Here is a 20194-nt window from a genome sequence, read left to right as displayed (position 1 = left end):
TAGATACAGAGGCTAGAAAATGGTGGCACTCACACCTTTAATCCTAGCATACCAGAGGCAGAAATCCCTCTGGATCTCTGTGAGTTCAAGGCCACATTGGAAACAGCCAGGCATGGTCACTCACGCCTTTAGTCTCAAAAGGTGATGGCCTAAAGCAGAAAGGTATATAAGGTGTGAAGACCAGAAACTAGAAGCTTTTAGGCTGGCTAAGCTTTTAGGCTTTTGAGCAGCAGTTCAGGTGAGATCCATTCGGATGAGGACTCAGAGGCTTCCAGTCTGAGGAAACAGGATCAGCTGAGGAATTGGCAAGGTGAGGTGACTATGGCTTGTTCTGCTTCTCTGATCTTCCAGTATTCACCCCAATACCTGGTTCCAGGTTTGTTTTTATTAATAAGATCTGTTAAGATTCATGCTACATAAGGCCTGGTCCCTGACAGGGCTATTAGAAACCTGTCATGGCCCTGGTCTGGCCCCCCGGCCCACTCATTAGCAGCTTTTGTTCTTTATTAGCAATCAGAAAAATCTAAAGACAACACAATAACAGACAGAATCCAGACTCTTGTATTTTCCATCTTTACGTGGCTTATTATATTTTTTACTCTATTTTTTAAGGACTTTCTTATTTTTAAACTATTTTTTAATCAATGACTGTCTCTATCCTTTTTCTTTTCTCTCCCAAGCCTATGTATATTTTTAAACACGCTGCTTGTTTAGAAGTTTTTTCTTGTTTGGATCTGTCTTTACTGAGCATCTGTATTGTTTTTTGATTGCTTGAGACGAATCTTAAACTGCTATGTCAGCTGCTGCTGGTGTAACTTAGCTTAGTGCATGGCGACTGGTGACTGGCTCCTCCTGTAGGCAGCTGGAAGACACATCTGGTTACTGCGGCTGGTATGAGAAACATGAGACTTGGAAGCCATGTTTGGCTCCATTTTTGTGTGTTTAGGATCTTTTTAAAGTTTTCTCAGGTTTTGTATGGATGCAGGTGTACCACATTGGAATACCAATAGCTTGTTTCTCTCTTATAGTGATCTGAGTGTTTTAATACATTCATTTATTAGCTTGAGTGGCAGCCAGTTAGACATAACCAAAGTAAGATCAACATAGTATGACAGCCAAAGCACAATTTTTAGAGTTAGGAGTCAGACTATCAGTTACAGAATTTTACAGGTACTTTAGAACATTGCCTGGAAACCATAGTGGTCCCAAATGAGACTTTGTTGTCAATAAGCAAGCATTGGTTTAGTATGGGCTTACTATGCTCACATACTTGGATGTTACAAGGTCATAATAGAACTTAATGATCCTGATAGAAAGTTTAGATTATCTCTTGTCCATATATCGTAGAACAGCCAAAGTTGAGATCAGCGTCATTATTTGAGATCTGACTTAGATCAAACTCAGACTGATTTCTTTGAGGCTCTTTTTGTCTGTGACACTCTTGAAAATATAATAGCTGTATTCTTTTCTCTGCAGTGAGAATGTGCCTGTGTGTGTGTACAGTATTGTGTGCAGTAGTTATCATATCAGTATAGAGCTTCTTGTGCACAGGTCACTGGGTGTAGTTGGAGTTTTTCTGCCTGGCCTATAGTCAGGACAAATCTCTCTTACCCGCCAGTCCCACAGTCACTCAGACCCAACCAAGAAAGCACACAGAAATTTATACTGCTTACAAACTGTATGGCCGTGGCAGGCTGCTTGTTATCTACCTTTTCTATCTTAAATTAACCCATTTCTGTTAGTCTATACTTTGCCACATGGCTTGTGGCTTACCAGTGTCTTTACATGTTGCTTCTCATGGCAGCGGCTGGCCATGTCTCCTTCCAGCCTTCCTGTTCCTAGCCTTCTCTTCTTCCTTGTCCCGCCTACCCTATCCTTCCTGCCTGGCTACTGGCCAATCAGCATTTTATTTATTTTAACCAATCAGAGCAACCCATCTGACACACAGAACCTCCCACAGCAGCTGGGCTCCCACACATCTGACACACAGAGCCTCCCACAGCAGCTGGGCTCCCACACATCGGACACACAGACCCTCCCACAGCAGCTGGGCTCCCACACATCTTCTGCTTTTCTCCGTGCCACTTCTTACAAGGCCTTCATCATTGCGTCTGGACATGTGACTTGTTTGTTTTTGAGATTCCCATTTAATTATAACATTTCTCCCTTCCTTTTCTTCCCTCCAAACCTTCCCATATACCCGTCCCCACTTGTGGTCAAATTCATGGTCTCTTTTTTTTTCATTAGTTGTTAATGCATGCATATATGTATTTGTATATACATACATATTTCCAGATATAACTGGTTCAGTCAATATAATGTTGGGTTCTAAGCCAGCTACAGAGTAAGAACTTGTCTCAAGCAAACACAATAAAGTTATATCAGAATGAAGGCTAACAACTGGATACAGTTATAAAAACAGTGAACTTCTAAAGAGGACGACCTTTCATTTCTAACTTATTCCAAAATGTTTTTCTAGTTCTTTATGGGGCATCTTTGTGGTGCATTTGGAACCTTAGGCTTGAGTTGACAAAAATCTTTCAGGTTCCAACCTTTACAGCTGTTAGGCCCATACTACACTTGTGCCATTTCAGTTGTTAATGAATGGCATCAACTAATGGCTTGAGGAAGGCCAGTTCTAATGTGACCAGGATTAGCTATAAGAAAACAAATGAAAGCTGGGCGGTGGTGGCACACCCTTTTAATCCCAACACTCAGGAGGCAGAGCCAGGCGGATCTCTGTGAGTTCGAGGCCAGCCTGGTCTACAGAGTGAGTTCCAGGAAAGGTGCAAAGCTACACAGAGAAACCCTGTTTCGAAAACAAACAAACAAACAAACAAAAAAACAAAAATTAAAGAAAAGAAAAGAAAACAAACGAATACTTTATTTGGAGGTGATGTTGGTCCTGAGGATAGGATCCAGGTCATTGTATATGCAGGCAAGTGCTGTACACTGAGCCACATCCCCAATACCAAATAAAAGTCTCAAAACACAGCAGGTGTTTTGTTTGTTTGTTTGTTTGTTTTTGTTTTTTGTTTTTTTAGATTTTTAACTTGACTGTTTACCATTTTTTTTTATTAGATTATGGAAACTTTTTTTTCTAAAGATATATTTATTATGTATACAATGTTCTGTCTTCATGTATCCCTGCAGGCCAGAAGAGGGCACCAGATCTCATTACAGATGGTTATGAGCCACCATGTGGTTGCTGGGTATTGAACTCAGGACCTTTAGAAGAGCAGTCAGTACTCCTAACCGCTGAGCCATCTCTCTAGCCCGACTGTTTACCATTTTAACTTTTTTCACTCAACACTTTGGTCTGTTATTGAGTTGTATTTATATATGCATACATTATCAAATGCACATTATGTTGAAACTAAGTTAATGTCCTAATAGTCAAAACTTGTATTTTCAATTTTTACAAACAATTTGAGACATACTGTTTTTAAACCAAGAGGTAAGTGTGTCTCTGGTGCATGTTAACAATAATACTAATGTACTGTTAGGTATTTGCTGTAATGTTAGATGTAAATATATTCCTTGTAAATGAGAAACTGTATAGTCTGCACAATAAATGCCTGTTTAAGGAGCAAGCTTTCTTGCAGACACCTGTGGTAGTTCACACTCAGAACAGTCTCCTACCTAGAGTGAAGAATTTCTAGCCTCTATAATTTCAGTGACAAACCACATTGTAAAATAAGTTTAATTGCCCATAGGAACAAACCGTGTCAGCTTTATATATTGCTGACTCTTTTTGAAAACAGCATTTAAGGACAGGCTTTGGGAGCTAATCTAATGCCATCTCTGTTCTTCAACACAAGTTTACAACTTTGTGTTTGAATCTGATCATATAGGAGGCAACTTCAGAGACACTAGTTACCCATACTGAGTAGTTGGAAAGACTTTTTTTGAGGTTTTTAGAGGATTGGGGGTGGCAGGAATAGTTTGTAAACCTAGATATCTATCTGTTTATTGACAGGGATACTTAATGTTTGTACTGTGAGTGGAAGCATTCTTGCTTTCTATAAATAAATTTTATAGCAATTTAAAATCCATTAGTGTCTTAGAAGACTGATATTCTTAAACTTTGTGTATTCACCAGAATCCAGTAGTTAAGCTCAACAAATCTAGATTATTTATTACATGGCATGCGTTATGTTAGGGGCTGGGTCTACAGTGCTTAAGATGTCCATTTGTCTATTATGTGTCTTAAGTGCCTTCTGCATATGGGTAAGCCTTTATGCTTGGTTGATCTGAGTTTCTAACCAGGGCTTGTGAAGGCTAGACAAGGACCACACCCTTGGGTTCATTACCACCCTCAGTGGGTGATCTGAATACTGAGGTAGTGCTGTGTCGTGTTGAAAGGTGAGTGGTTTGGGTCCCCAGGTTAGGTCTCCATCACGCCATGTGGGGAAAGCCTAGAGTGCTGAGAAGACCAAAGAAGTCAGAGGACGGGTAGGGACAGGCGAGCAGGATCAGTGGCTCAAGATAAAAAGGTAGCCAGAAGCCATTTTCCCTCAGTTTTTATATTATTTGTGTGTATGCATGTGTGTGGTGTGAGATGTGTTAGTGAGGAACTGACTTTGTGTGCCACTGCACATGTATGGAGGCGGGAGGAAACTTTTAGGAGTCAGTTCTCTCGTTGCACTGGGAATCAGGTTCCAAGTACCAGACTTGTCTGGCAATGCTTTACCTGCTGAGCCATCTCACTCTCCCCACAAGTGTTCTCTTAAGGGGATGTGTAGTTGGAGAGCTTCTCTCCAGGTTCCACCAAGCTCCCGCAGTCCCACAACCCACGTATAAAATAATCATACAGACACTTACATTATTTAAACTGCTTGGCCATTAGCTCAGGCCTACCATTGTCTATCTCTTACTCTTAAATCAACCCATTTCTGTTAGTCTATACTTTGCCACGTGGCTTGTAGCTTACCGTTGTCTTTACATGTTGCTTCTCCTGGCAGCGGCTGGCAGTGTCCTCTCCCAGCCTTCCTGTTCCCAGCCTTCTCCTCTTCCTTGTCCCGCCTACCCTATCCTTCCTGTCTGGCTACTGGCCAATCAGCAGAGTATTTATACAGAGTGATATCCACAGCACTTCCCCTTTTCTTTTTTGTTAAAAAAGGAGGATTAACTTTTACATAGTAAAATTACAAATAAGAAAACAATTATCAAGCAAGAATTATAGTTAAAATATTAAAAAAGATATCCTATCTATCTTATATTTGGGAGTCTAAGGTTTTATATCTAACTTATCTTTTATCATAACTGAGGAAATTATAACTATCTAGTCTTTAACCACATCAAAGACCTCAGAAGGATATAATATTACCTGAGAACTGGGAGAAGGATGCAAGCAACTTTCAGGAGTCTTGCAGGGTAGACAGAGACAGCTGGCAGCCTGGACAGTCACCTAATGTTCCTTTGTAAAGTTGGGGCATTTGTCTTCCGCCCACAGGGCTAGAGTCTCTCGGTCGCCATGCTTAGATTTGATTGTAGAGGCAATGTGGGTAGGGGGACATTCAAGGGTTTAGGTACAGAACTGACATAAAAATTTGGGCTTTTATGGGAGTTTTATTTCTTTGTTTCTTATAATCATTCTGATTGCTTTGTGGAGAATGGGTTACAGTGAACCAAGAGAGGACACAAGAATTTCTGTGAAGTAGGGCTGATGAGCTATTAGGGCAGAGTGGTGGTAGAGATGTGCATGTGGTCAGGAATGTCAGCGGTTGTGAATGAGGAGGCCTGCTGGGGCTTGAGATGGAGGGTTGAGGACATGATCCCCAGGCATCTGAGTTCAGCTGCAAGTGAATGCGGTTGCTAGTTCCATGAGACAGTAGGAAGAGTAGAAAACAGTTTAGTTTAATTCCTGAGAAAGTGCACAGATAGGACCTGCTGTGTTGTCCTATGTTGCTGGGTCTGGAACGCTGACTGGGAAAATGTAGGAATGAAGAAATGACAATTTAAGAAACAACAGACATGTATCCAGAAAGCTGGGATCGAGTGGGCTATCCTTCGTCTGATAGAGGGCACCTACTCCATATCCTGGCTTCTCAGAACCCAGTGTTTTATTAAGTACAGCATAACAAGGAGAGCTTGTCTGGTCTGGGTAGGAGGTCTCGTAAGGAAGCAGTCTTCAGTTGCAGTTACCTGGGAGGAAGGAAGAAGCTGCAGATGCCCATTTTCAAATATGTAAGTCAATCTTTTTGGACCAGAGGATGGTTGTGAGCCACCATGTGGGTGCTGGGAAGTCTTCTCACTCTGTTTCTTGGTGTTAGTCAGATAGTAGGTGATGGATGAAACGAATGAGCAAGGGATGCTTTGAGGCAGGCATGCGGCCAGAAGGAAAAAAACGATGCTTAATTAGTGCAGCAGGTTCTTGTGCTTCAGTGAATTTGTGTCTGTCTTGAGGAATTGAAGAATGTACTAGATTCCAGTTCAATGCACTGGATTCTGTTTCATGTCTTGTTGGGCCTTATAACATTCCCAGTTGTTTGGTAAACAGTTATGGAAAAGACACAGTAATCCTTGACATAGGAGTACTAATGAGATGATATAAAAATCTTTTATACTTTATATTATAAAATATAAAGGGCAATATTTTATTTTATGTAGCATTTTTTGATAAATACTATACAATAATATAAAGGTAAATAAATCACTTTGAAAATGTCAAAACATTGACTAAGAAATGGCTAGGAGAAATACACAAAAGAAACAGTGCTGGAAATGGGTGGGGCTTAACCTGGAGGGCTCTTTCTTGTGTGAGCTTCCCATCTACACGCTGTGCTCTCCATGAGCTGTTGTCAGTGTGAAGTGCTCTGCTCTTCACGTGCTCTTAACTACTTACAAACTAAGTAGTGTTGCCTGTGCTTGAGCGCTCTCCTGAGGACTGATGGGAATGAGTGAGCTATGCAGACACACCCATTGTGTCATAGATGAGCTGTTACCCCACTGGGTTAAGATGTAGTGGTTCTGATAAGGCTAAAGAACATGATAGCTGTGGCTTCTCTCCTTCCAAGGTAAGACCATGTAGAATTCTAAAGATCATTTCTTCAAATTGATAAATGCAGTCTGTATTTCATACAAGAGCTAGAATTTCTTTAAATGAAATTATACAGAAACTATTGTAACAATACATTTGTATTCCCATCATCGACTTAAGAAATCAGAGGCCCCTAACTAGAAAACCACCCTCCTTGTGTCTTTGTCTGTAGTAAGCTAAGTGGAGCCCGTTTCCTCATCTGTGTTTTCTTTGCTGTTATGTTCGTTTCTTTTGTGTTTACCCCGTTACTGATGGTATACATGACGGTATACATGACGGTATACATGACGGTATACATGACGGTATACATGACGGTATACATGACGGTATACATGACGGTATACATGACGGTATACATGACGGTATACATGACGGTATACATGACGATAAACAGTTGCTGCCATTTAAAATACATTGTCTGCTGTGCTGCCATTTCCTTCCGGTCTCTCAGTGTTAGTGTCAGTCACTTTTCTTCTTCCTCTTTCTCTTTCTACTGAAATGCTAACATGCATCTTTTGGTTTTCAAAGTTCAGTGTTGAAGTCAGTGCCTACCGTCATCTGAACAACAAAGGGTTTTAATTTTTAAATTTAAAGTTAACTTATGTCATTTTCTACAAGTCATTCATTTGGTTGTGTATTTGGTTTGTTTTTTAATGGGTGATTTACTTCCATGCTTTTCATTTAATTACCCACATTAGCCTTTGTTGCTGTTGCATGTAACATTGATACTAACATAAATTTTCTAGTGACTACTCTGGCTATAAGCTCTTCAATTAAACCAGCTTTCTTACCTCCTTTTCTCTTTAGATTTTCAAAAGAAACAACCAGACGATGATTCTGCCCCAAGTACAAGTAACAGCCAATCAGATTTGTTTTCTGAAGAGACCACCAGTGACAACAGCAATACCTCCATAACCACGCCAACTCTTAGTCCCAGTCAGCAGTCACTTCCGACAGAACTGAATGTAACTTCACCGAGTAAAGAGGAATGTAAGTCCCTAGCCACAAGAGTCACAGAATAGCCCAGGAACTTTACGTGAGTGCCTTGGTCATGGGTGCTTAACCTCAGGTTCTGTTTAGTACTCAGCAAGTTAGCGGAGTATCGGTCCTTCCCTGGGATGTAAGGTCTTCTTAGGAATAGCCTTCTACATTTACTATATAAGGCCATGAAGTTTTTGAACCCGTCTGGAGCAGTAGCTGTCAGCTCTGGGTTCACATTAGAATCCACTGGGAATGTTAAAAAATAAAAGAAAAAAGAAACAAAAGAAAAGAAAAAAAATACATTTTAAGGAGATTTATTTGTGTGTGGGGGTACACTTGCCATAGTGCATCTGGAGGGCAGAGAACCATTTTCAGGAGTTAGTTCTCTGCTTCCATCATGGTCCAGGGGTGAAACTCAGGTCCTCAGGCTTAGTGACAAGTGCCTTTACCCACTGAGATATCTCATCAGCCTTCTGCTGAGGATTTAAAGAACACTTTTAGTCTTTATTATTTTCCTTGAGTTTGTCTGAAAAGAAGGGAGCCCAAAGACTTGTAATGTATAGTAAGCATTTAGAATCTATGGCCTTAGCTTGAACTCTTGCCTCTGCTAACTGGCCTTGACTAAATGTTTAACTTGGGTAATAAAATCACAGACTGTGTGAAGAAAGTAGAAGATAGGTTCTTTTATTTTTGTTGTGAGGCCCGGGGATTGAACCCAGTTAGTCAGTCCTGTGTATACGTGCCTCTATTGAGCCATACCATTGGTTCTCTTGTTATTCTTTTGTATGTGATATGTAAAGATACTGCCTAGTTAACCTTTATAATGCTAGAACTATTTCTTTTGGGACACAGCTGTAACTCATAATATTTGTTCAAATTTAGAAAGGTATTATGAAAGCAGTTTTTGCCTCTCATGCTTTGTTTAAGGTTGGAATTTAGTGTTTCAAGTTTAATGAATGTTTAGAAATGTGGTAGTTTTAGGCTATCCAGTCTACTAATTTAAGGAAGGTTAGCAGGGAACAAATATTTAAATCCTTTCATGAGCTATATTGAGAATATAAAACAAAAAAGATCTTTAAAGAATTTATTGTTTAGCGGGGACATTTAATATATTTGTCACATTAAATCAGAGGATGGCAAATAGGAGTGAGCATCTCCCCCCCCCCCCCACACACACACACACTTTCAGAGCAATATATTACATTGCACAGGACAGATCTCTACATCAGAAGTGGTCCAGCCCAATCATTCAGAATTCTGGGGTTGAAAACCTGATGCATGGCCGTCTGCACATATGTTGGTAGGCCAGCCTGTGTAGTAAATGCTATTGAAGGGTACTGGCTTACTCAGAAATGGTACTGAAGACACTGTTGTGAAGAGGTGCTTTACACATGTAGCGTGAGCTGTGGAGGAAAGCTGCCTGGTGCTCCTCTTTGGCTAGTGACTCCTTTAGGGCCATTCATGAAGGATGTGAAGTTGGACAAGTTACTTATGACCAAGAGATAGAAGCTTGACTGCCCAACCATGCTACTGGGACTTTGAACAATAGCTGTGGTTCTGATCAATAAAAGGTGATAGTGTCACTATTGTTTGGAAGAAGCACTACGGCATTATTGAGAATAGAGATGGGTATATAATGAAGGGTAGCATTCCAGAGAAAGAGAGACTTTAATATTATAACTTGTTCAGTGCTACTAGGAAAAGTGTGGAAATCATTTACGAAGAGAGCAAGTGGAATTATAGACCACTTGCTTATCAAGGAGCTGATGAAAGCTATGACCATGTTAGAAAAATACCTACTCTCCACTTACATCTGTTTCTACCTAGTTTTCTTTAAAGCTCTGTAGCCTAAAGTTAAAGCCTAAAGGGCCTAAGGGAATGATTGGAGCTGGTCAGGATCTCATTGGATGGAACCTAGATTGAGCTGCATTTGCCAAGACTAGGCCACAACAAACCAGTCAACCAAAATGCATATGAGATTGAGGTACTTGAAGCTCATCACCTAAGCACTTTCAGGCCCAAGACATGTTTTGTACCTTTTTTTTTTTTTTTGCTCATGACAACCCAGTTTTGTAGCCATGGACAAATTATCATTATTTACAAATAAATCAAATAATTTGTCCACGGCCACAAAAGTGATTGGAGATGCATTCTATTTGCTATGTATCCAGCACCCTTCCTCTCTCTAGCTTGTACATTTGCATTTTATCCAGAAGGCTTAGACCTTAGAACCCCAGAAGGTTCTCAACCTAATGCTGTGACCCTTTAATACAGTCCCTCATGGTGTGGAGACTCCCCCAAGCATAAAATTATTTCATTGCTACTATTAGGAATTTTAATGCCAGTATCTGATATACAGGATATCTGGTATGTAACCCCAAAGGGCTACGACCCACAGGTTGAGAAGCACTGGCTTAGACTCTTGTCTCTCCATGTAGGTCAGCCTTTACCACTCGGTGCTGCGCCACTCAGTGCAACCTCCCTAAGTGAAGAACACAACACACACTGAGTCATCATAGTCCACACTGGCAAGTTGCAATCACCAGATCTTTAAAAACCTGAGAAACCGTGAAATGAGATTAGCTTTAGACAGTGTAACTCTAAGAGAGACGCAGTGGGTCAGAGCTTTGAGGGTGGACTTCTGCTTCCTCTAATTTAGGTAGCAGAAGTGACAGAGGAGGTAAACTAAGAGAAGAGAATGACAGCAGATCATAGAAGCCAAGGAATAGAGGTGAGCCTCAGGCGTGGACTTTGAATAATAGCAAAGACAGTGTTTGCTATATTGTAAACTCTCTTCTAATGTAACATGTAGTTTATATTGCAACGTCAAGGGGACAGTTATGCCCATCTTTATAGATGAAAAAGTTGAAGCACAGAGGCCTGTTCACCTCTTCCAGGGTCACAGAACTTCTGGTCAGCACTTGGAACCACTGCAGCCTGACACCTGCCATGGAAAAAGGCTGCTGAGGCCCTGAGCTGATGGCCATTTGGACTTATGTTTTTGTGGTTTGTACATTGATTTAGGAGTCTTTGCTGAGTGTTACTGTGGTTGGTCAGTATATGAGTATTTAGCCCATGACAGTAGGTATCAGGTTAAGTGCTCTACAGAAATGAAGGTTGGATATCTGCCTACGACTAAGCTGCTTTTTTCAAGAAAGAGGATCTGGCATGTTTTTTTCCAAATAGGCATATGACAATTTTGGGGCTTGATGGAGGCAGCAGCATACAGTCCTTTGTAGAAACTCTGCTGAATGGGTTTTTCTGCTGTCCCCAGGTGAAAGCAACTCTTCTGCCTTGAGGAGATGGGTGCTGGGTTTGGGGTCAGTGTGGACTTGTTGAAGGTGGTGTGGTGGATATTTTAGAAGTCCTGTTGTGAGACACGTATCTCCAAGTAGTGGAGACCCAGGTAAGGTTATGTGGGCTGATGGTGCCACAGCTTTCAAAGCTTTTTAGCTGTGGCTTGCCTAGCAGTAAGGAAGGTAGATGGGCAGGCTATGCTGATATTTATAAGGACCGTCGTTTTATTTCTGGGTCCTTCCTAGCTTCAAATAGAGAGGAGTGGAGATGGGTATAGGAATTGATAGGAAATGAGCTTGTTATTCCAAAGCTAAGCACCAGGTAACTTGTGGTATTTGGTAAATATTCTTTGTTAATTGCCTAGATCTGGAATTATTGCGAGTTTTAAATTTATTTTTCTAATCAAGAGAATGAGTGTCATTTAAATCTATCTTCAACTTCTTACTGTCAATTAACAATCAACCAAGAGGGCTGGAGAGATGGCTCAGTGGCTAAGAGCACTGGCTGCTCTTCTAGAGGTCCTGAGTTCAATTCCCAGCACCCACATGGTGGCTCAACCATCTATAATGACATCTGGTACCCTCTTCTTGCATGCAGACATTTGCAGATAGAACACTGCATACATAATAAATGAATGAATGAATGAATGAATGAATGAATAAATAAATAAATTGGGGGGGGGAGTCAACTGAAACATAGTAAGAGTTGCTTTCTGTTTTTTGAGACAGAGAGTTTTTCTGTGTAGCCCTGGATGTCCTGGAATTAGCTTTGTAGACCAGGCTGGCCTCCTACTCACAGAGATTTACCTGCCTCTGCCTCCCGAGTACTGGAATTAAAGGTGTATGCTGCCACCTCCTGGCAGAACTGTTGTCTTAAACAATACAGTAAAGGTCAAATTGAACAAACACTTTGAACAAACATTTGTCTGTTGGGCACAAATAGCTCTCCTTCCCAAGCTGTGTGTGATTGTAGGAGAGTATATAAACATTTGAAAACCTTTCAACAAGGCACTGTAAACAAAATTCAGATAGTAATGAAAGGACTTTTCATAGCAGTCCTAATGTAGGTGCGTCACCAGGTACCTGATGCTATTCCAAGTATGTTCCACAGGCTAAGTCATTTCATCCTCATAGTTCTCTGTAAAGTAGGAGTCAGACATCGAGGGTGAAAGCTAAAAGATAGAGAAGCAGAGCAGCAGCTACTAGAAACTTGTTCCCTCTCTGAACTGAACTGAACTGGGGGGAAGATCCTGTCTCCACCTGCCTTATATTCCTGTTTCCACCTCCCTAGTGCTGGGATTAAAGGTGTGCACTGCCACCACTCAGCTCTGTTTCTCTTTCAGACTGGTTCAGCCTTGTAGCCCAGGTTTGCAAAATTGTAGGATTAAAAGTATGTGCCACCACAGCCTGGCCTCTGTGGTTAATAGTTCTGCCATCTGATCTCCTGGCCAGCTTATTTGTCAGAACACAAAATATCACACAACACCCCACCTGTAAGATATTCATTGCAATGAGTCATTGGTCTGGAATGACTCAAGGCCTCTGGCACACCATCATCACTGGACCCTCACCAAAAATCTTAGGATATCCTGCTGTTGCCCCGTTACGGAGATCCTATGGCTATTGTTCCTCAGGATCAGTCCCTTCACATGCAACAGCAGGTCATAGATGGGGTAGATGTTAGGGTGGGCCAACCTAAGGCCCAGGATGTGGGTCTAGGTGGTAGCTGAGCTGGTTAGTTTGGCCCACTGTTACTGCTCCCTTTAGTGAGGGAGGAGTGAGCCATCTCTCCTAGGCCCATGCCATCTGGGCCAGCTCTTTCATGCCTGTGGTGAGGGGTGGGGCTGTCTCTCCCCAAGTGTTGGTGGGGAATATCTCATGCTGCAGTCTCCAGCAAGGGGTAGGGTCAGCTATCCTAGGGCCAGTGAGAGGTGGGGCCATACTGGTTGCATACAGCATGATGTCTCAGCACCTGCATGCATATAGTATATGATGCATAGAAGAGTGATTGGCACAGCCCTCATGTCAAACACTGCTTTGTGCTGAGAATGTGCAAATTTTTTTTCTCTTCAGTAAGTCTCCCTGAAATAAATATTGTCAACTGTAGTTATCCAGTTATGATAAAGGATACTATGCAGGTATCCTCCGTACCTACTGACCATCCTTCTCCACACCTGTGTTCTGCATTTGGGAAGCACTGGTCTCTACTTATATGAAATCAGCCTCCTCTTCCTCCTCCTTTTTTAAAAATTAAATAGTATCCACATTCATTTAAGTGGGAAGAAGTGGTGGTGGTGGTGGCGGCGGCGGCGGTGGGTGTATGAGTGAGTGCGTGTGATTTCACTTAATGTTCTGCAGGCAAGTGATGGGATATCCTTCATTTTTTTAATGGATAAGCATTTTCCATTATGTGTATGTACCACATTTTACTCATTTGTATAGGGATGGACACCCAAGTTGATCCCTGAAGATGCAGGTTTCTCTTAAGCATGGTGAGTTTTTCTTTGTATGTAGACCATAATGGAGTTGTCAGCATCCATGTTGTATCCATAGTGGACAGTAATTCATACTTTACAAGCAGAGTATGAAAGTTTCACCTTCTCCATATTCTCACCAATATTCACTTCCCCTCTTACTTGTATGGTAACAGTGCTTTAAACAACAGTGGTGTCTTATTGTAGTTTAGTTGGCATTTTTTCTGATTTTTAGTAATGGCTCTCCCCCCCCCCCCCCCCACACATTTGTAGATTACTTTTCTATTTTCTTTTGAGAAGTTTTGCTTGCTTTGGAGTTGAGTTCCTTATCGTTTGGATTTTAACTAAAAGATACTCTGCAAACGTTTTCTCCCACTAGTAGGTTATTTCTGAATTGTGCCCATGGCTGCCTTTGCAGTTAAAAGCTTTTGGGTTTGATGTCATCCTGTTTGTTACTTCCTGCTTTCCCAGCCTAGTTACTTTGTCATGTTCCTCTATGTAGGGTGCTGAGCAGCTGGTTCAGTCCTGCTGCAGTGAGTGTCCGCTTCCCCAACAGTATCTATTGATGGTTTTCTTTCTCCATTAGTGTAGGTGGGAGTTTCTGTCCCGCCAGCAGCTCCAAAACACACTGAGGCTTATATCAATTACAAATGCTCACCCAGTAGCTCAGGATGTTACTAGATAACTATTAACTTTAAGTTAAACCATGTTTCTTATCTTCCCTCTGCCACATGGCTCAAGGCTTGCTACCTCATTTCCTACATTTCCTCTTTCCTCTGCTTTTGCCCCCCTTCATCCCAGCATCCTTAGTCTTGTTGTCCCACCTATACTTCCCGCCTGGCTACCAGCCTGTCAGCTTTATATTTAACCAGTCCCAGTGACAAATCTTTGTAGTATACAAAAGGATTATTCCACAGCACACTAGGTGTTCATGTAGGTGGTGGCCTTCTCTGAGTTCTTTATTCTGTGCTGGTGGTCTGTGCCTGCATTATGCTGACTTGGGAGTGAGCATTTTTTGGAGTGTATGATGCCTCCAGGTATGTTCTTTTTGCTTACAGTTGCTTTGGCTTGTGTAGATACTTTGTGAATTATGTAAGAATTTTCTGTTTTGTTTTCCATTTCTGTGAAGAAATAGATTCTGTTAGTATTTTGGTAGAGATTGTGAATACTCTGCATATTGCTTTGGTAGTGTAGTCATTTGAACAATGTGCTTCTAACTCATGATATGGGATATCTTTCTTTGAGAGGAGGTGTGTCTCTTTCTCTTCCTTTTCTCTGTATCTTGAGTTTCCTTCACTGGTGTTTTGAGATTATGCACATACTCGGTTAAATTTATTTCTAGATCTTATATTGTTTTGTTTTGTAGCTATTGTGAATGGATTACTTTCTTTCTCAGCAAGTTTCTTATTGATAAAGAAGCACTGTTGTTGTTTTTTAACTTGATCTTGTGTCATGAACATTTATTGAATTTATCAATTCTAATTGTTCTGGGTGAAGCCTTGAGAACTTTCTACCTATGAGGTCATGTCATTTACAGATGGTTAAATTTACCTCCTTTCTGGTTTGGATGGTCTGTCTTTCTCTTGCATAATTGCTTTGGCTAGGGCTTACAGTTCCATACAGTGTTGGTAATAGACTCTTTGTCTTCAGACCTTAGGGGAAGTGGATTTGACTTTTCCCCATTGGCTGTGTTGTTTGCTTTGTGTTTGGAACACATGACCTTTACTGTGTGTGATGTAATCTTTCTATATGCCTTAATTAATCAGAGCTTTTACTGTGGAAATGGTTGATTTTGTTACTGTTTTTTCAGAGTCTCATTCTATAACCCAGTTGGCCTGAATCTGAATGAAGCTCACAACAGTCCTCCTCCCTCAGTAAACCACCATACCTCTTGAATTTTATTAACTATCTTTTCTTTGTCTGTTGTGTGATGCACACACTCACTGACTTGCACATCTTGAACCATCTGTACTCAGATGCAGGTCTTGGTCATGATTTATAATCATTCTGATGTGCTATATGTTGGGGTTGTACTAAGTACTAAAGTACTAAGAAGGTTTACGGATTGTGTTCATCGGAGATAATAGTCAGTAATTTTCTTTGTGTGTGTGTGTGTGTGTGTGTTCTTGTCTGGCGTTGGTGTAAAGGTAATGTGATCTTGTACATAAGTTTGAGAGAATTCCTTCTCCTTTTAAGTTTGTGGAGTGGGTTAAGAATGTCTAGTGTTATAGTCTTTAGAGGTTCGGTAAAATTGAGCAGTGAGTTCTTTTTTGTTACTAAGTGTTACTCATTGTTGATTAATTTAGATTTTTCTCTTTTCCGTGGTTTATCTAGAAGTTTATCCATCCTTTTAGGTTTTCTAGATTGTGGGTGAATAGTTACTTGTAATAGTTCCTACTAATCCTTTGTATTTCTAGGTCATCTTTAGTAATAAATACCTCTTTTTATTATCTTTGATTTTATTTGACTAATTTCCCCTATTTTTAATATTGTTGATTTGACTTTCTTGTCCTAATTTTGTTTCTGCTTTGGTTCTTCCTCTCCTTAATACTTTTCTGATTGGTTTGTTCCTTTTCTAGCTCCTTAAGTTACCTTGTTAGCTTGTTTGTTTGAATCACGTCTTCCTATGGTTTGAGTTTTGGTTTTTGCTTTGCTGTGTGACAGAGTCTGATTGTGTTGCTGCGCTGCCTAGTCTTGTCAACGTGACACAAGCTAGAATCACCTGAAAGGAGCAAACTCCAATTGAGAAAAATGCCTCCATAAGATCCAGGTGTAGGGTATTTTCTTAATTAATGATTGATGGGGGAGGGCCCAGCCCATTGTGGGTGGGGCCGTCCCTGGGCTGATGGTCCTGGGTTCTATAAGAGAGCAGGCTGAGCAAGCCAGGGGAAGCAAATTGGTAAGCAGCACCCTCCATGACCTCTGCATCAGCTCTTGCCTCCAGGTTCTTGCCCTGCATGAGCTCCTGTCCTGGCTTCCTTTAGTAATAAACTACATGTGGAAATGTTAGCCAAATAAACCCTTTCCTCCCCAGCTTGCTTTTGGTCATGGCATTTTGTTAGCAATAGTAACTGTAACTAAGACAAGTTGCTCAGGCTGGTCTCAAAGTCTTGAGTTTTCCTTTAATATATGACATTAATTCCCAAAATGATGCTATAAGAACATTCTTGTGTTGTGCCTAAATTATTTTGGTAGAGCAAGATGCACTTTGCTTCCCTGGAACCTTGTTTCTGGTGACACCTTAGCTTACCAGGGATTAAAAAATAGTGGTGGGTGTTGTCACCAGTGAGCTTCGTTAGACTTGTCTCATATTTGCAATCCTGCATGCTAGAACTACAGAGGTAAATCATCATCCCTAGATTGGAATGTCTTTTTCCATTTCCTTTATAGTCTGTTGTTGATTCTAGCAAAGCCTGATCTGCTCTCTGCAAAGTGAATATCACTGCCACCAAGTAGATTAGTTTTTTATTTAATTTTCCAGTTAAATTTCTAGTAATCTCTAAAGGGAGCCAGTTTGCCCCTTTTCAGAGTGGCTTCTGTAGTGGGGCAGATATTGGACAGAGCAAGCTAGCAGCTTCCAGTAAAGTGTTTGGAAAATATTACCTATTAAAAATATTTTATGACTTCCTGCTGGTCTGGTTTTAAGTGAAATATGGAGGGACGATTTATTTACAGTTCTCTCTGTGTGCGCCTTTCTCTTCCCTTTTTCTCTAATGAAGCTCGAAGCATCAAGCCGTTTATCAGAGATAATTATACAACAGATGGAGCTTTTCTGATATATAATAGTCTCAAAGTGGAAGATTCTCTCTCGTAATAAAGAATGCCCAAACTTTAAATGTCTCTTGATTTTAATTTAAAGATTTTTTTTCCTGTAGTATATTTATTTATTAAGCCTAAGGCTGGTTCTACAAAGCATGCTGCTTTCATTAGGGCCTTGTTCTGAAAGGATTGATACTTTGCAGTGCAGTTTGGTAATGTCCATTATGTGCTTTGTTGAATAAAATAGCTATCATTCAGGAATCATTGTGGATGATCTTTAAGGTAATTCTTGTCAGGATTTAGGACTTGTGTGTTTGCTTATACAGAGTATTTCTTGTTTGTTTGTTTGTTTTTCAGCACTGAGGACCGAACCCAGGGCCTTGTGCTTGCTAGGCAGGCGCTCTACCACTGAGCTAAATCCCCAGCCCTGTACAGAGTATTTCTGCTGTACCTTGTTCAAGTACCTGCAGTGTCATTTGACCTTTAACTTGTCAAAATGCCCAGCTAAAGCAAAACCACCATTTTCAAGTTCCCCGCCTGCTGCTCTTCTTCCCTCTTTCTCAACTTCAAATCCTGCCTTCAAGTAGTCATATGAAGTATGACGACATCATTTTCAAATTCTGGGTAACAGAAATGGCTGATTTGCCTGTCCATGTCCTTTGCTTAGTTTGTTCCCCAACCTTGCTTGTGTGTAGGAATGCCTCACGTGTTCTGGGTAAGTCAGTTCTCAAATTGTGTATTTTGTGTAGTTCCACTTTCTCCTGCCCAGGAGTCCTTCCTGTGTCTACTTGACAATGCTGTGTGTGCTGCTGCCTGCAGACACCATGGCCTGGGTTATCAAGTTGACTGCTGTAGTTTTCAGTACTTACGCCAAGGGACCTTCAGTGTATTTACTAATAGCCACATAACCCCAGTAACAGTTGAATTGACAGTTCTCTTGCAACTGTAAGTTTTCTATGCCGTTACTGTTCATGTTAATCTTTTACTGGGCCTAATTTATGAATGAAACTTCATTGTGAATATGTATAGGAAAACACAGTGATTCAAAGTTGGATGCTTTCTGCAGTATCTTTGGGGGGATCTTGAAGGATAGTGTGCAGGGTGGGTGGGGTGTATGTGGAGACCCAAGATTGACATCTTCAATTTGTACTCTGTCTTGTATGTCTTCTATGCTCATGAGGCTGAGTCATGACCTCAGAGCTCACATATTCTGCTGGTCTAGCTAGCCAGCTTAATCCAGGGATTCTGCCTGCCTCCTGCATGCTGGGGTTACAGGCAGGCTCTTGTAGCAACTTGACTTCAAGTGAGTACTGGGGCATCTAGACTCTGCTTCTCATGGTTACACAGCAAGTATTTTACCAACTGAACCCCCCCCCCCAGCCCTAAATTTTAATTTTAAGTTACCTGTATTATTGTTTATGGTTCCTTGTTTGTCTTTCTTTATGATCCTGTAAGTACTTAATAGATTGAAAAATGTTTAAATCTAGGAAGTTGCTATTGCCACTTTTTTTTTTTTTTTAATTCATAGGATTATATCTTTAATCTCTTCTTGCTTCTGGTATTTTCCTCGTACAACCTGTCAGATGCGCTTGCCAGTGGTAGTCATGCTGGAATAGGAAGTTCTCTTGTTGACTCGCCACTTCTAGTGTGGGCATCCAGATTCTTTTTTAAGTAATATTGTTATTCTTGGAATTGTGTGCGTACATTCAGTGTAGTTTGATCTTATTCACTTCTCATTTCACCCCCTCCCCAAATCCTCCACCTCCCAACAATACGTGGCCCTCCCAAATTCATGTCCTCTTTCAGATTCTTAGTCCTGTGTCAGACTAGCCCTCAGTGTGGCTCATCTGCCTGCTCTTGCTAGAACTAGTGCTTCCTCTGCCCCGCCCAGAGTCTACCCGGCATTCATAGAACCATTCCACTCAGAATTGTTGCATTCATCCTTGACTGTTTCCATCAAGGGACTCCTGGACTTCTTATCTGGGACACTCGCTCTCCAATTGTCTTTGTTGTTCCTTCTAAACTTGGATCTCTCTCTACCAGCTTTGAGCCTCAGGTGTTTATTCTGTTTTACTCGACTTCAGAGCCCCTGGCATGGTACTTGTCCAGGCAGTGCTCTGTCAGTTCTTAGTTAATTAGGTAGAGAAGTTGGATTGTTAATATCGGTATTTTTTAGAGCTACTTTATGGTTGGGCAGTGGTGGTGCATGCCTTTCATTCCAGAGCTTGGGAGGTAGAGGTAGGTGGATTTCTGTGAGTTCCAGGATAGCCAGGGCTACACAGAGAAACACTGTCTCAAAACAAACAAACAAAAAAACCACTTTGTTTTGATACGTTAAAAGGTTTCATTGCTTGAATTTTAAGTAGCTGCTATTTAATTTATTAATAATATATAATGACACATTTAATGTTTAATGGTAAAATTCAGTAATCTCAAGACATAAATTTTGAAGTATGTGTGTGTCGTTGTGACAGTTCATCTCAGAGTATTAGTAACAAATGTCTCTGTTGCCCGTCTGACCCTGTGTGGGTAGCCACCTGCCTCTTGTCAGGGAAGTTTCTGCTCATGGGTCTTTCTTTTGTCTTCTGAATTTCCCCTTTTAGATTCCTCTCTGCAAGAAAGAAGACAAGCTTCTAATACTT

General features: G+C 41.0%; 1 protein-coding gene across 2 annotated transcripts in view; it reads left to right on the top strand.

Moving 5' to 3' along the window:
* Zfand3 (zinc finger AN1-type containing 3) overlaps positions 1–20194 on the top strand; it is a 234702-nt gene that overhangs the window by 154049 nt on the left and 60459 nt on the right. The window contains exon 3 of one of the 2 annotated variants that reach the window (XM_036167964.1): positions 7850–8032. The exons of the other annotated variant lie outside the window; for it this stretch is intronic. Within the exon in view, the coding sequence (XP_036023857.1) occupies positions 7850–8032 (183 nt within the window). The remainder of the gene's footprint in view (positions 1–7849; positions 8033–20194) is intronic. 2 annotated transcript variants of the gene reach the window in all.

This window comes from Onychomys torridus, chromosome 18, assembly GCF_903995425.1.
Source record: "Onychomys torridus chromosome 18, mOncTor1.1, whole genome shotgun sequence".
NCBI classification, from domain to species: Eukaryota; Metazoa; Chordata; class Mammalia; order Rodentia; family Cricetidae; genus Onychomys; species Onychomys torridus.
This window is presented reverse-complemented; position numbering and strand designations above follow the sequence as displayed.